General features: G+C 46.5%; 1 protein-coding gene across 2 annotated transcripts in view; it reads right to left on the bottom strand.

The window, feature by feature from the left end:
- Arhgef37 (Rho guanine nucleotide exchange factor 37) overlaps window positions 1-15,572 on the bottom strand; it is a 28,420-nt gene extending 12,848 nt beyond the window's left edge. Inside the window, exons 1-6 of one of the 2 annotated variants that reach the window (XM_048419275.3) lie at window positions 15,387-15,572; window positions 14,313-14,454; window positions 10,968-11,115; window positions 3,072-3,271; window positions 1,388-1,518; window positions 827-931 (exon numbers count right to left, since the gene is read on the bottom strand). In XM_048419275.3, the coding sequence (XP_048275232.3) occupies window positions 827-931; window positions 1,388-1,518; window positions 3,072-3,271; window positions 10,968-11,115; window positions 14,313-14,454; window positions 15,387-15,572 (912 nt within the window). The remainder of the gene's footprint in view (window positions 1-826; window positions 932-1,387; window positions 1,519-3,071; window positions 3,272-10,967; window positions 11,116-14,312; window positions 14,455-15,386) is intronic. The other variant, XM_048419279.3, reaches the window with a different exon arrangement.
- Between the last annotated feature and the right edge of the window lie 261 nt (window positions 15,573-15,833).

The following is a 15,833-nucleotide window of genomic DNA, read 5'->3' as shown; positions in this document are numbered from 1 at the left end:
CACCGCTCTGTTCTTGCCCACCCTAGAGGATTAGAAGGGCCTCGCCAAGCTGGAGCCTGCATCTCCCTCCTTTGGGGCCCGTGAACATCACACCTATCTGTGTGCCCCCTGGGTGATTCTTTGCCAGGGCCATGTTCTACAGGTTCTATTAGTGTTTTTCTATAAGATAATGACCTGCTCCTATTCAAATCAAGGCATTAAAAAAGAAAAGGCCGGGGTTGGAGAGATGGCTCAGTGGTTAAGAGCACTGGCTGTTCTTCCAGAGGTCCTGAGTTCAAGTCCCAGCAACCAAATGGTGGCTCACAACCATCTGTAATGCGATCTCACGCCCTCTTCTGGCCTGCAGGTGTACATGCAGACAGAACACTGGATGCATAATAACTAATTAAATCTTTTTAAAAGAGAGGGAGGGAGAAAGAAAGAAAGAAGAAAGAGAGAGATAGAGAAGAAGGAAGGAAGGAAGGAAGGAAGGAAGGAAGGAAGGGAGAGAGAGAGAAAGAAAGAAAGAAAGAAAGATGGATGAATGCCAGTGGTTGGAAAGACGGTTCAGCGGTTAAGAGCACCTGCTGCTCTTGCAGAGGACCTGGGTTTGCTTCTCAGCACCCACGTGGCAGCTCACAACCATCTGTAATTCCAGGTGCAGGGGATCTTTGACCCTTACCCATGAGAACTCCAGTGGGGTGAGAAGCTGTCTTTAGCCCCAGTTTTGTGACCATGGATCACGTGTACTCGCCAGCCGTCCTGGCTGACACCTCACACCAGAGTCCCTGCAGTTGGTACCTCTACAGCTTGTGGGTCTGGCTTTCGAACTCTGCGGGGTTCTCACCTCCAGATTATCCATGTAAGCAGCCACATTGCTCTTCAGCTCCGTCACACACAGAGACACCCATTGGAATCTCTCCTCCAAGTCATCGAATTCCTTGTCCTCTGTCTGTAAGTAAAACCATCCACGTGAGGGTCAGAAGATCCACACGGGGGCAGTGAGCAGCTGTTTTCCCGGCCTCAGGAACTCACAAGGGACAACCTCTGCACAGAGATCACTTGCTTCCTAGCTGTGTGACTGTGGACAGACGTTGCATCCTCTGGGACCTCTGCTTCTTTGTGTGAAAACGAGACAAGGATGCCTACTTAGCCCTGCGGCTCCAACGCTACCGCCGTGGAAGAAGTACGCACTCAGCCTGAGCAGCTACGAGGAACCGTTCAGACTGGCGCTCTGCCCAAGCCCAGAGCCTAGCTCTCCTATAAGCAAAGAGACCCCCAATGCTGTTGAATCAAGTGGTGTGCCTCTGTGTGGTCCCTCTCTCTCAGCTTCAGCCACCTTGCTGTCCAAAGGTACCTCACCCTGCTTTCATCCCTGTATCTTCTTCTCCCACCAGCACGCACTCACCCTGGGTACCAGCCCCGCCTCCTGCTTCAGCAGCTGGCTCAGTCTGGTGGTCTTCTTGGAAAGAGTATGTGTGTTGATGCGGGCCAGCCGCTCCCGAAGGCTCAGTTGCTCCACCTTGGTATACTTTAAAGCTGTGGTGAGACCAAAGAAAAGGGCATTGCAGGTGACTGAGGCTGACCCAGGAAGCGAACAGCACCACATCCTCCCGACTTGGAACTCTGCTCCACCAAGTTACATCCAGCAGAACGGTAAGTGCTGGGAAACCCAGGACTCTGGTCCTCTTTGTCCCAGGAATGATCCTGAATGAAGAGTGTTCTGCCTGCTGTACTTTAACAGGTCACCTCTCCTTGGGGCCCCAGTTTCCTTTCCTGTAAAATGAGGACTCCCATCTTGCAGGGTTGCTGGGAGGATCACCTAAGACAGCAGGTGTAAAGGGACACTTTTCTGGGGTTCCCCAGACAGTTTTATTAAGGTCAACCAAACCCTCTCCTCACTGGGCACCTCTGCCCTCTCCAGCATGGGAGGAAACCTGAAGACCCCAGATCTTTTTGAAACCTGTTTCCTACAGTCCAGTGGTGAGAAGCAAACTGCACACACCGTTTACCCCGCAAGTGAAACTAACTGGACTGACCTCAGTTTATATGTATGTATGTATGTATGTATGTATGTATGTTTTTATGTATGTATGCATGTGTGTATGTACACACACACACACACACACACACAGCCGGGTGGTGGCAGCACACATCTTTAATCCCAACACTCAGGAGGCAGAGACAAGCGGATCTCTCGAGACCAGCCTGGTCCACAGAGCAAATTCCAGGACAGGCTTCAAAGCTACAGAGAAGCCCTGTCCCAAAAATACAAAACACAAACAAACAAAACATATTCTTAACTTGGTGGTGGTGGCACATGCCTTTAATCCCAGCACTTGGAAGGCAAAGGCAGGCAGACCTCTGTGTTTGAGATCAGCCTGGTCTACAGGGTGGGTTCTAGGACAGCCAGGGTTAAACAGAGAAACATGTCAAAAAAAATAAACAAAAAACAAAAACCCAAACCAATCAAACAAACAAACAAATAAAATCTATACTGACCACCATTCTCTCTGATCATTGCACATTGTAATGTGCACGGAAGTATCACACTCTGCACCACAGATATTTGTGAATTTGTGGTAATTATTTTAAAAGTAAACTTGAGGGTTGGAGACGAGAAAGGAGCACTGGCTGTTGTTCCAGAGCACCTCAGTCTGGTGCCAGCACATGCGCGGTGCCTCACAACCACCTGACCTGTAACTCTACCTCCAGAGGACCCTGCAGCTGCCTCAGGCCTCCAAGGCAAGTCTGGTGCACAGATACACATGTAGACAAAACGCCCACACTCACACAAAATAAAAATTAATACTTCTTAAAAAGTAAACATAGCTAAATTTCCAGTACTGTGCTCTCAGTGGGCAGCTGAGTTTCTGGATGCATGGATGCTGCTTCATTTTGCAAACCTATCTACTGTAGCAGCGGGAGCGGCAGATGCACCCCACACACTTACACACACCTCTTTACCTCCCAGTGGTGATGGGACTTAAACCCAGCGCCTTACACTTACTAGACAAGCATGAAGCATTCTCAGGATGAGTTTTGGAACTAAAAATGCTGCCCTTGATGTACCCCAAAACACAAGTCCTTACCCACTTCCTTGCGCATCTTGTACTCATTGATATTGCTGTTCACATCCTGGAGGGCAGAGGCAGCTCTCTGAAGGACAGGGTGGGCACGGGCATCCGTGGGTGTATTCTCCAGGATTTTCTGCAGCAGGAGGGGGTACTTGGTAATCCTCTGCAGAGGAATTACAAGTAAGAAACTGAGACCCGAAGGTCCAGCTTGAGGCCTGAGGGAGAAGGTTGCTATTAGGCAGGTAAAGACCATCCTTTAGGGGACTAGGAGGCTTGGGGTAGTGGCCCAGCTCTGTCACTTAGCTCAATGTGATAACAGGCAGCCCACTCTCTCCCTGTGGTCCTTTCTGTGTCTCATGGTGTCTAGATATCAGGCAGGCAGAGACCTTCCTGGGCTTTGATTCCCAATCTGTACAAAACCCAGCGCTCTTTCAGCTCCGTGCACCCTCTCAGCAGCAAACAAGCTGACCTCATCCTCTTCCTCAGCAGGTGTTACTCAGCAGGACCCAGAGACCCTGCGCCCAGTGTCTTCTCATTCCATGGGCTAACTCTTTCTGCCAGATGTTCGAGCATTCTGGAGACCCCTTTCCTCCATATGCTCCCTTGGTGACCTCTGATAGCTTTTAATGTACCCCAAGCCTCCATTTTCCATCTCTCTCTTCTCCCCAGGGCTCCAAACTCACATGTTCAACTGCCCTCAACTGTGACTTCATATCTCTATTCAGATAATGTCCCAAGATCAACCTCTCAGAGGTCATCCACTTCATATTTTACTTAGAAAAATAGGTCATTGCTTTTAAGACACTGGAGAGCCAGTGGGATGGCTCAGCAGGTACAGGAATTTACCACCAAGCCAGAGGACCTGGGTAAACCTCCAAAACTCACATGATGGAAGAGAGAATCGATTCCCACAAGTTGTCTTCTGACCTCCACATACACACACACACACACACACACACACACACACACAGAGAGAGAGAGAGAGAGAGAGAGAGAGAGAGAGAGAGAGAGAGAGAGGAGAGAGAGAGAGGGAGAGAAGAGGAGAGAGATGCTCTCACACTAAACATAAATAAATAGTGTGAAATTTTTAATCTAGAAAATGTTTTTGAAAAACCATGGGAACACAATTTTTAGACTATATGGGGAAAACTCACAACTTCCTTTAAATAGTTCAACATAAAGCTAGATGGGATATTTATATGTTAACTCTTTCTCATTTAAGGTGGTAGGTGTGAGAATATCTATCATGTCATCTTCATTTTCTGCAGTTTGGAATTTTTATTTTTTTTAAAAAAAAAACGGTTTTTAAAAAGCACTGTGAGGAATGGCTTTGATGCTCAAGTGACTATCAGACTCCTACTGCTGGGTGTCTGGGGTTTCATCAGGATTGCCTAGATCAAGGGCAACTTGGGAGTGGCTCCAGCAGGTGTAAAAGAATTCCAGCCCCTAGCCGCGAGGTGGTGGTGCACGTCTTTAATCCCAGCACTCAGGAGGCAGAGGCAGGCAGATCTCTGTGAGTTCAAGGCCAACCTGGCTTACAAGAGCTAGTTCCAGGACAGGCTCCAAAAGATACAGAGAAACCCTGTCTCAGAAAAAAAAAAAGAATTCCAGCCCCTAATTGTCTCAGTGTGCCCCCTACAAGACTCACAAATGCCAGGGGCCAGCCATCAGCACCCTATAATGGAGCCCTCAACTCCTTCCTAAGGGAAAACCTCCAGACCAAATGTTCTGCAAAGAAACTGCTCAGAGGCTAAGAATAGACATGGCAGGTGGGAGCCCAGGATGGCAGCGGGTGGACTATGCTTGCCCTGTCCATCTGCTCTCTCCAGGGGTGTCCTGAGCTCAGATAATTGTGGGCAGGCATTCTGGAAACTCCATTATAGGTTGACATTCCACGGGAAAGAGCCAGCTGCCTCCCAGGGACAGCTGTCACCACAGTACAAACCAGAGGCCAAGGGGTTCTTAAAGAGATAACTGCACCCTTTTTTTTAAAAGTCTTTAAGGAGCCAGGGCAAAATGATGAAAGTTGCTGACATCAGTAGCCCCCCCCCCCCCCACACACACACTGGTTTTGTTTTTCGAAACAAGGTTTCTCTGTGTATCTCTGGCTGTCCTGGAACTCACTCTGTGTACCAGGTTGGCCTCAAACTCACAGAGACCCATCTGCCTCTGCCTCCCTGATTCCTGGGTTTAAAGGCGTGGGCCACCCCCATCCGACTCTGTATCCTTCTTAAAGTGACTTGGGGGAAAACACACAGCTTCTCATATAGACAGTAAGAGCAGAGCGATAGCCTAGAAGCCTTGGGGAGGGCGACAGGGGAGGGCTTCTTACACTCTCATAGGAGTGTCCCTGGCTGAGATCTTGAGCAGTTAGACAGTTTTGAAACACACAAATCCTCTGCTCCACCAACCCCAGCCTAGACAATGTCTACCTATAGAAATCTTGGCTCAGGCAAACAAGGATAGAGGTAAGTTGTTCAGTAACTCCGTGGTTGAGAAGAAAAATCCATCAATAAAAGAATGGGTGAGTATAGTATGAGACAATATTTACAGCTACAATTAAAGTTCTAGAATAGCATAGGCGTCTCTTTAAGAACGACACCCCCTACCTGCTTCTCTATCCATCTGTCTGTAACTATACAGAAAACTGAACAGAGGATTGTAATCCCTCAGCCAATGAAGAATGGACCTCAAATATTTGGGTATGATTTAAATATTACTTTTATATTCAAAATAAATACAACTAGCGATACAGGAAGCCAGAGGTTGTTTTCCTTCTGCAAACACTGCTATGCCAGGCAGCCTTTTAAAACTTTGACTTCCAGGGCTGCTCCACCTCTGCTCAGCCTCCTTTCCCACACCACCCTGCGAAAGATCTTCCTCAGTAGAGCTCCCTGCCTGGTCTGTGTTTCTGTCTTAAAGGGCAGGCTACCCCGACTGCTAGCCCACACGAAGGTGAAATCGTCAGAACACATTCAGGAATCACAGGGAATCTCAAGGCACTGTCTTACTTTTCTACTACTGTGATTAAACACCGCAACCAAGGCAACTTATTGAACAACAAATTAATTGAGGGCTCACAAGTACAGCGTGTTCAAACCCATGATAGTGGAACAATGGCACAGCAGCAGGAACAGCCCGAGAGCTCACGTCTTGATCCACAAGTTGGAAGCAAAGAAAGAACTAATTGGGGAGAGCAAAGCCCTAAACATAGACATGTGCTACGGAGAATAGTTGGGGTCTCGCACGTCCCTCTGGACACTCAGAGCCTTAAAGGGGTCTCAAAATGTACTGTGTGTTCAAGAACCGAAATGCTTGTGTGACTCTCAGACTCTGTTCAGTCACATGACACAATACTAGATTTTTTTTTATACACTATCTTTTAGAGATAAGACGCAGGCTATTTGCAAGGATATTACCTGTTCTCATTTTCCTACCTCCCAGGCCATAAGCTACTATATTCTCTTTAGTGCCACACACACGAGGAAGTCAGGACTGCCAGCCCTGTGGGTTGCTGCCCTTGGGTATGCACACCCTCTGCTCCCTCGCTTTCTTGTACTTCAGAAGCAGAACAGCCTCAGGACTTTCTTTTCTGACCTCCAAACTAACTTACTAACCAGAGAGGCGAGCTAATTTTAGAGTGCTTCCTCATAGCTTCTAGGACTGTTGTGCCTGAGTGCACACTGGAACCCACATTACTAGAAAATGCCTTCCTTTTCTTCCTCCTTCATATTGTTGGTATATTAACTTTTCCCAGTTCATATCTAGAGGTAGGGTCTATTTCCAGGATTTATTGCAGGATGGTAAATATATTTAATATTTGTTATAAAAGGAGGCCTTGGGACTGACAAGACTAAAAACTGCAGCGTGACACAGTTCCCGCCTGGCTGACTAGACTAGCTGGGACATATTTAGTGTCCCTTGTGCCATGTGTCTATGCTCCACCAAGTGCCGTTAGGACTCCCGTCGGAGCCATAAGGAAATTGGGTTTGAGATGTGAAATCGCTCTCACAAGAAGGGGCTGAGCCAGACCTGCCACCGTGCAAGCTTGGCTCCAGACCTGCAGACACAGGACACACAGCAGCCTCATTGTCAACTAGGTTTTTGCTTCTAGCATGGCTGGAGAGAACGCGACACATGGGAGGTGTCCCACCGAATTTCTGCTGCTTTGGAAAAATGAGCAGCTCTGGTTAGAGGAGACTCCCGTTTTTATATGCAACATATGCAGACAGTTTGCGCAGGAAAATGGCTTCTGTTGCATTTCTTGTGACTTTGAAAGCCTCTTCAACCGATGCCGTCCATCTCCCTAGTCCTTTCTGGACTGGCTCTAAAAGTGATCCAAATGGCCAGAATTCCAATAGTTTGCCCTTCTCCTTGCACTAGGGCCCGATCAAGTGAACAACACAGCTGCAAGAAGCACACGTGACCAGACCTGAGCTCTCTCTGTGTCTCCGGTACTTGAAGGAGTCCAGCCAGATCAGCGAAGCTGACCTGCAGTTGACAGGGTGGACACAGGAAAATGCTCAGCCGGGAGCAGAAGGCTCATTTGCTGAGCCCATCTCAACTGATAATATGCTGATAATATGCAGACATGTACGCTAAGTAAAAGTCTTATATTTAGTATTTTGCACTTGTTTGTGAGTGTATATATTTGGGCACAGGTGAGCCACGGCGCATGTGTGTGGTCAGGGGACAACTGGTGGGACTCCATAGCCTCCTCCTACTATATTCCGGAAAGTGAACTCAGGCAGTCAGGTCTGGCGGCAGGGGAGTGCCTTATCTTAGTTAGGATTTCTGTTGCTGTGGAGAGACACTCTGACCACAGCAACTCTTATAATAAGTGAAAAACATTCAATTGGGTGGCTTGCTTACAGTTTATTGCCTCCTTCTACTATATTCCAGCAAGTGAACGCAGGCAGGCAGAATTGGCGGCAGGTGAGTGCCTTGTCTTAGTTAGGATTTCTATTGCTGTGGAGAGACGCCCTGACCACGGAACTCTTATAAAGGAAAAACATTCAATTGGGGTGGCTTGCTTACAGTTTCAGAGGTTCAGTCCGTTATCATCATGGTGGAGAGTATAGTGCATGCATGCAGACTGGTGCTGGAGTAGTAGCCGAGAGTCCTACATCTTGCAGGCAACTGGAAATGGTTGTCTGAGACACTGGGCGGTATCTTGAGCATATATGAGACCTCAAAGCCCGTCTCTACAGTGCCACACTTCCTGCAATAAGACCACACCTACCTAATAAGGGTCATTTTCTTTCAAACCACAGCCTGCCTTTACTCGCTGGGGCACCTTAACAGCCTGGTAAATGTTGTTGTAAGGTATCATTTGGGGTGGTTGTCTAACACCTACTGACAGCGACAATCTCCTAAGGCCATGCCATGCTTGATACAGGGTCTGTCACTTCCCTTTTCCCACAGTCTCCACTTCTCCCTTTCGTCCCTCACTGGGTTCCAGCTTCCCTGACTTCTGTAATCTGCCTCTGTCCTATAGAAACACATCTAATGGCCCTGCAAAAGCCTACATTTTCCAGACCTATGAGAAGAAAATATTTTTTCCCTTTTTTGGATCTAGGACCTAGGACCTGGTGCTTGAAAAAGACTTTGAAGGAGGGGGGTTGAAAAGTGAGAGAAAGACAAGGCAGGTCAGACAGGCTGGCAGGCTTCGCAGGAAATGACGTCACTGCACACACCTCTTCAGCACTCTTTCTCTTGAGCATAAGGAGCACCTGAGTGAGGTAAAGATGACTCCTCTGTTCTCCTACCAGTCTAGTTTCTAAAAACTGTCAATTTTCACTGGGCAAACTTTTTAAATTTTGTTTGGGGGTTTGTGGTTGTTTCTGGGGTTTCATTGTTGCTGCCTTTTTAGTATTTTGTTTTGTTTATAAAAAGGGTCTTGGGGCTAGAGAGATGGCTCAGCAGTTAAGAGCACTGGTTGCTTCTCCAGAGGTCCTAAGTTCAATTCCTAGCAATCACATGGTGGCTCACAGCCATCTATAACGAGATCTTGCGCCATCTTCTGGCCTGCAGACAGACATACAAGCAGAACACTGTATACATTATAAATAAATCTTTAAATAAATAATTTTTTTAAAAGGGTCTTACTCACATAACCATGGCTGGCCTGAAACTCTATGTAGACCAGGCTGGTCTCAAACTCACAGAGATCCTCCTGACTCTGCATCTTAAATTCTGGGATTAAAGTATGCACCAACATACCCAGCCAAGTTTTGGATTTATGAGATATAGTCTTGCTATGTAGCCCAGGGGGCCACCCTGAACTTGTAGCAACCCTTCTGCCTTGGCTTCTTTAACCAAAAAAAAAAAAAAAAGCATTGATCGAGAGGAGCTAGAGTTAACCAATGGCTTCCAAGAGAGGGAAAATCAAACTTATCCAGGTATGGGCTGCCTGATAGGTTATCCAATCCCAAGAGGTCAGCTTTTGTTTATACATATGATTCCAGCTCATATACATATGAGCAACACTAAATATATTCAGTAGGATATACATATGTGCATATATGTTATTGTTACATATATGTAACGTATATGTAATATGTGTGTGCATATATGTGTGTGTAACAATAATAATTAAAGAAGAGGTCATGAGTTTGAGAGGGAGTTGAATGAGACCCAGCAGGAGCTGAAGGCAGGTTAAGATGGGGTAAAATGATACAAATACAGCATTCATGCATGAAATTCTCAAAAAAATGTAAATTTTTTAAAAAAGGACTAGTAAATTTGTGATAAAAGGAAAAAAGATGAGAACCAATAATAAATCAAATAAGCAGTTAGAAATCTGTTTTGTTTTAGTTTTTGTTGTTATTAAGACAAAGTAGCTCCGGGTAGCCCTGCCTGTCTTGGAACTCACCCTGTAGACCATGTTGGCCTCCAGCTCGGAGATTTACCTGCCTCTACCTCCCGAGACCTGGGATTAAAGGCGTGAGAAATCCATTTTTCACACACATACAAATTCTTAATATAGAAAAGGGAACAGAATCACAAGAAAATATCCATGAAGGACTCTTAAATGTCCAAAGAAATGGCCAACTTACCATAAGATAAAAGGAAAAGAAAAGCCAAAGACCTCATCCTGACCTAACCCAACACAAGCATCCTAAGGTTTGGGGGCATGCTGCTCTGGCAAGGCTGTGGGAGACAGGCATCTGCTGCTGACAGAAATCTAAATGGACCTGCCTTTACAGGGGTGGTTTTAACTATCGAAATTCTCCATACATATCTCCTCTGTCTATCCATTTTGCTTCTGAAAAGTGTACCTTGTGGCACAGTAAGATGACTGCGGATCCTGAAAAGAATTCTATTGCCCCACTTATAATATTGTCTACCCTCAAACATGGGTCAAACACATTGGCACGACCACCTGGGGGAAGAGCATGCTGAGGGTCAATCTCCAGGAGATAGATGTGTTGGCTTCTGTTTAGAAGTTTAACCGGTCATGGTGATGTGCATCTTTGATCCCAGCACTCGGGAGGCAGAGACAGGAGAATCTCTGAGTTCGGGGCCAACCTGGTCTATGGAGCAAGTTCCAGCACAGTCAGAGCTACACTGAGAAAGAAATTCTCAATAAATAAATAAATAAATCAAATAAGCAGTTAGAAATCTGTTTTGTTTTGTTTTTTGTTGTTATTAAGACAAAGTAGCTCTGGGTAGCCCTTGCCCCTCCCCAAAAAAAGGAGAAGAAAGGACAGAGAATAAGATCATATATTGATAACTACTTGTACATTTAAAACAGCACTATCCAAACTGACAGGAAACACACAGGGACACGGGAGACATGGAACCATGTTTGAGACTGTGTGAGCACTGATAAAGGCCTGGCTGCTGGCACAGGCGCAAAGCAGCCCAAGCAGAATCAAGATTTGAACTGTCTCTGGGCATGTTACTCACACTGCTGCTTCAATGATGCCCTGGATCGCCTTCTGCAGCTCTGGCTCCTTCCGGTACGCCTTGACCAGCAGCAGGGCTTGGTCATAGTTGGCACAGTAGACTTTATAGACATGTTCAAACTCCTCTTGGAATTCTAGGAATAAGTTACCTGATGGCAAACAAGCAGCAAGAGTTACCAGGAGCAAGTGTGCAAGTCCCTGACTTGGAGTGGGGAGGCAGGGCCTGCTGGGTGGAGAGGCTACCAGCATGTCACTAGTACAAGCCAGCTAGCCTTCCTGTTGCTATTTTTCATGTTTCATAAAGTTGCTAAGTGGATGAGTAAAAGTCCAGGTTCTTCTTTTGTTTTTGTTTTTAGAGACAGGGAACAGCTCTGACTATCCAGGAACTCACTCTGTAGACCAGGCCGGCCTCAAACTCAGAGATCCCTCTACCTCTGCTTTAGTGCTGGGATTACAGGTGTAGGCCACTACCATCTCCAGTCTGAGTCCAGGTTCTTAAACAGTAGGTCATGATCCCAGATGGGGCTTCCTGCAGACCTGAAAGTGAGGTCTGGAAATGTTTGGGAAGAGTGAAAAGTTACCAAACATAGGGCAAACTGAGATTAAATTCTAAAGCAAAACCGTAATGAATCTGAGGTGTTTCCGGACACACCCACCTGTGTTGCATCATGAAAAGTCACTGCAGCCTTGGTTTTGAACACACAAGATTCCTACTTGGCCCTGCTGAAATAGCCGTGCCACACGACTCCAGTGAACACTGCCTGCCCTCAGATTAGAGACAAATGCGCCACGGGCGCTGCGGTGTCCTCACCGTATGAATAAAGCCTTCTGCTCTTAGAGACAGAATTTAGTTCTGGAAAACAAAAACTTGGGCTATTTTTCCACTGTCCCTCCCTGTGTATCAAATTCCTGTGTCTTTGGATTGCTTTGGGTTAGAATACCTGACTTTTCTGCTTGAGAGGGCTAGAGAAATGGCCTAGTGATTTATAGCACTTGTCATTCCTCAGAGGGCCTGAGCTTGGTTCTCAGCACCCATACTGAATGACTCACAACCACCTGCAACCCCAGCTCCAGAGACTCCAGTGCCCTCTCCTGGCCTCTGGGGGTACCTGAGCGCATGTGACATACACACACACACACACACACACACACACATACACACACACACAGAGACAAACACACACATAGATTAAAAACAAAATAAGTGACTAGAATTTGCTGCTTGACTTGAGTTTCATTTTTAAAAACTGGGTTTCATTTAAAATCTTGGCTTTGAATTAGGACAGAACTTCCAAAATTTTTTAAATGACCCTGAATACTTCTGCCAACCTTAGACCCGTTTGCCTCAGCCTCCTGAATGTTGAGGCATCTTAACAATCGCTTTGGCCTGTTGCAGCTTCAATATTCATTTCCTGATGATTGGCAGGTTGAACAGACTCACATATTAATGGAATATTTCCCATGCCCTTTCCAGTTAAAAAGCTATCTTCATCATTTAAAAAAAAATTTAAAAAAAAATTCTCCTGTCCTACAGGTAAATTGCATCAAACATTTCTTTAAAGGAAAAGAGTATCTGTATTGAACACGTGAGGACCTTTTTTCTTGACGTCATCATTCCCTGAACAATACAGTATAACAACCTTCTGTATGTCACCTACACGGTGCTAAATGTCGTGACTGGTCTAGAGACGATTTCAAGTATAAAGAACTTCAGAAGGTTTACGTTAACACTATGTCATTCGTACAAGGGACTTACTTGAGGGGGCGGGGTGTCATGGAAAACCATCGCTTACAGAAACCACAGGATGATTACATATTCCAGGGGTCAAAGTAAAAGCGAATAAACATCAAAGACCGGGTGGTGGCAGTGGTGGAGGAGGGTGTCTCCCTGAGGAAGGCTTGCACAGATAATGTGACCATCTGCCAGAGATCAGAAGTAGCCAGCCCCAGAAACCAGTGGAGGGGCAACTCCCAAGCTTATGGATAGCAATGACAAGGGTGACCCTGGCCCGAGGACAGCCATGGACCCTGGTATGTCTGGAGCAGAGCAGGCCAGGCACAAAAGGGAGGAAACAGACGAGACACTGAAGCCAAGCCGCATGGGGCATCAGAGTAAGTGGGGTGGCAGGCGCTCGGTTTTGTATTCCAGTGGTGACAGGAAGTCATGGGAGTGGTTAGAAATGGGGTCTCACCTAAGTTTCATTCAATAGCGGCTACAGTAAAGCCGGACTGGCAGAGAGAAGACGAAACAGACCCAGGGTGATAGCCTGAAGTGTTTCGTGTCTTTCAATATGAAACCAGTTACATATAGGGAACAGGTGGAACTGGTGGGAAGAATAAAGGAAGAGGAGTGGTACCCTAGGGGTAAGAGACAGAGAAGATGACTTTATCAAAATTAAGATTAGAGGAGGGCTGGAGAGTTGGCTCAGTGGTTAGGAACGATGGTTGCTTTTCCAGAGGACCCAAGTTCAATTCCTAGTACCCACATGGCAGCTCACACCTGTTTCTAACTCCAGTTTCAGGGACCCAACACCTTCACAAAGACATACAGGCAGGAAAAACACAAATGTACATGAAATAAAAATAAATAAATTATAAGAAAGTAATAATGTTTGAGATAATTCTGATTCCTGGACCGTGGTTGTCTTTTCTATAAGCCTAACAGTGCTCTAAAAAATAAAACCTATTAATTAAGAAAAACCAGGGGTTGGAGAGATGGTTCAGCAATCAAGAGCACTTACTACTCTTCCAGAGAACTGGGTTAAATTCTCGGCACCCACGTGGGGGTTCACAACCCTCTGTAAACCAGTTCCAGGAGGTTCGATGCCTTGTGGCTCCCTTCAGGCACCGGGCACACAAGTGGCGCACAGATATGCACGCAGGCAAAATATTCATACATATAAAAATTAAGTCGGGTGATGGGTGGCACACTCCTTTAATCCCAGTACTCAGGAGGCAGAGGCAGGTGGATCTCTGTGAGTTCAAAGCCAGCCTGGTGTTCTACAAACCAAGTTCCAGGACTGTTTCACAGTGAAGCCCTATCTCGAAAAACCAAAATTAAATAAATAGATAAATAAATAAATAAATCAGTACCATGTTGAGACTAAACTGGGAAGCACTGTGGTTTCAACACATCTTCCCAAATTCGTGTGCTAAAAGCTTAACCTTGAGGAAGAGGTAAATGGACCTCGAGGATCAGACACTCTACAGGACCCTGCTGCCTGACTTGCCCTGACTCCCCCTTCGCTGCTTTTCCCTGAGGCTCTGGAGCCAGTTCTGGCGGAAGCACAAGCTGAGGACAGAGCCCAGGGAAAGCAAGGCAGTGAACACCAGGTCTTCTGCTTACCAATCAGGTTCGCCTGTTCCTCTTCCCTGCAGGCTGTCTCCTGCAGCCCATGAAGGAATCTGCTGCTCACTTGGATGATGTCATCAATGTTCGAGAACAGGACTTCCAGATCTCCAGGTGGCAGCTGGAAGCAACGAAATTGCTGTGGGCAAAGACTGGGTGGGGAACAGTCCTGAGCACTTGAGGTCACCTGAGGTCCTACTGCTCTTGGGAAGACTGACTGCCCAGTGCAAGGTTTGGAAAGATTTGGGACTCTTGTAAGTTAGGCCTCCTCGTTAGTCTACAATAAAAGGAGACATCACGTCCAGCTCAGAAGGAAAGCTGAGGGTGCCAGTAATGGAGTGGGCGAGGGGGGTGCAGGTAGGCAGAGGTCAGTGTTGTGATTTGAATATGGAATGTTCCGGGCTGATGAGTTTAAACACTTCTTCCCCAGCTGGAGGCATTATTTGAAAAGGCTATATTACCTTTAGGAGGTTTACCTTACTGGAAGAAAGGTTATTGGAGGTGGACTTGAAGGTTTTATGGCCTGGTTTCTGCTCCTTTTTGCCTATCCAATAGCTCATTTAATTCTGCACTGTCTGTTCTTGAAGAGGATGCAGGTTCCTAGCACCCACATGGTGGCTTCCAACTGTCTGTAACTCTGGCTTCTGGGGATCCCACATCCTTTCTGGCTTCCTCAGGTACCAGGCACACACAGGGAATACATGAACATAGCAAACACTCATACACATAAAAATAAATCCTAAAAAAAAAAATCCTACAAAATTGAATTACAAAAGAATACAATGATATTTTTATACCGTTTTAAGTAATTTTACTATTTTATGTTGGGCTAGGTTCACAGCTATCCTTGGCCTCAAATGGCAAATAGGCTACAAGTTGGACACATCTGAGTCATTCAAGGTCTTGCTGAAGGTTGTGTGGCCAATAAAGCCCTGAGACTTGTATCTGGGCTTGTTAGTCTCCCGCCCACCAAGGGTCCTTTCCAACAAGCCAGCCCAGGAGTAAGGAGCGATCTTAGAGGCAGCCCGCCCCTGCTCCTAGAAAGATAAGTGGTCGGGTCTGCATCAGTACCTGGTGCAGACGGCTCCTGATGTCAGAGGCACAGAGTCGGAGCGTGTGCAAGTAGGAGACCTCTGTGTCAATGAGCTCTCTGATGGCCAGCCTCTGATGGAGCAGTGATCGGTCCTCCGAGCTCCTGCCCTCCAGCTCAGGACTCTCTGACCTGGAGGAGAGCTCATCTGCTCCAGCGTCAGCCATGCCCACAGGTTCTGGGAAAAACAAAGCAAAACATCCATTTGTAAGGTAGGTGTCCTCATTACGTCGCCTGGGAAATGCTCAGGGAAATGCTCCCTAGCTTGAAGACTGCTCATCAAGTCACCTGGAACATCATTAGCAGCAAACAGAGCCAACTGTTTACTAAACAGTCAATGAACTGGTGGCATTTGTGGTCAGTGTCTCTAAATACGAGAGGACAAACCGCCCGGGTCATCACTGACATTTGAAATTCATTTCCCAGGC

Source organism: Myodes glareolus, chromosome 13, assembly GCF_982192425.1.
Source record: "Myodes glareolus chromosome 13, mMyoGla1.1, whole genome shotgun sequence".
Lineage (NCBI taxonomy): Eukaryota > Metazoa > Chordata > Mammalia > Rodentia > Cricetidae > Myodes > Myodes glareolus.
The sequence above is the reverse complement of the archived record's forward strand: the minus strand, read 5'-3'. Positions and strand labels throughout refer to the sequence as shown.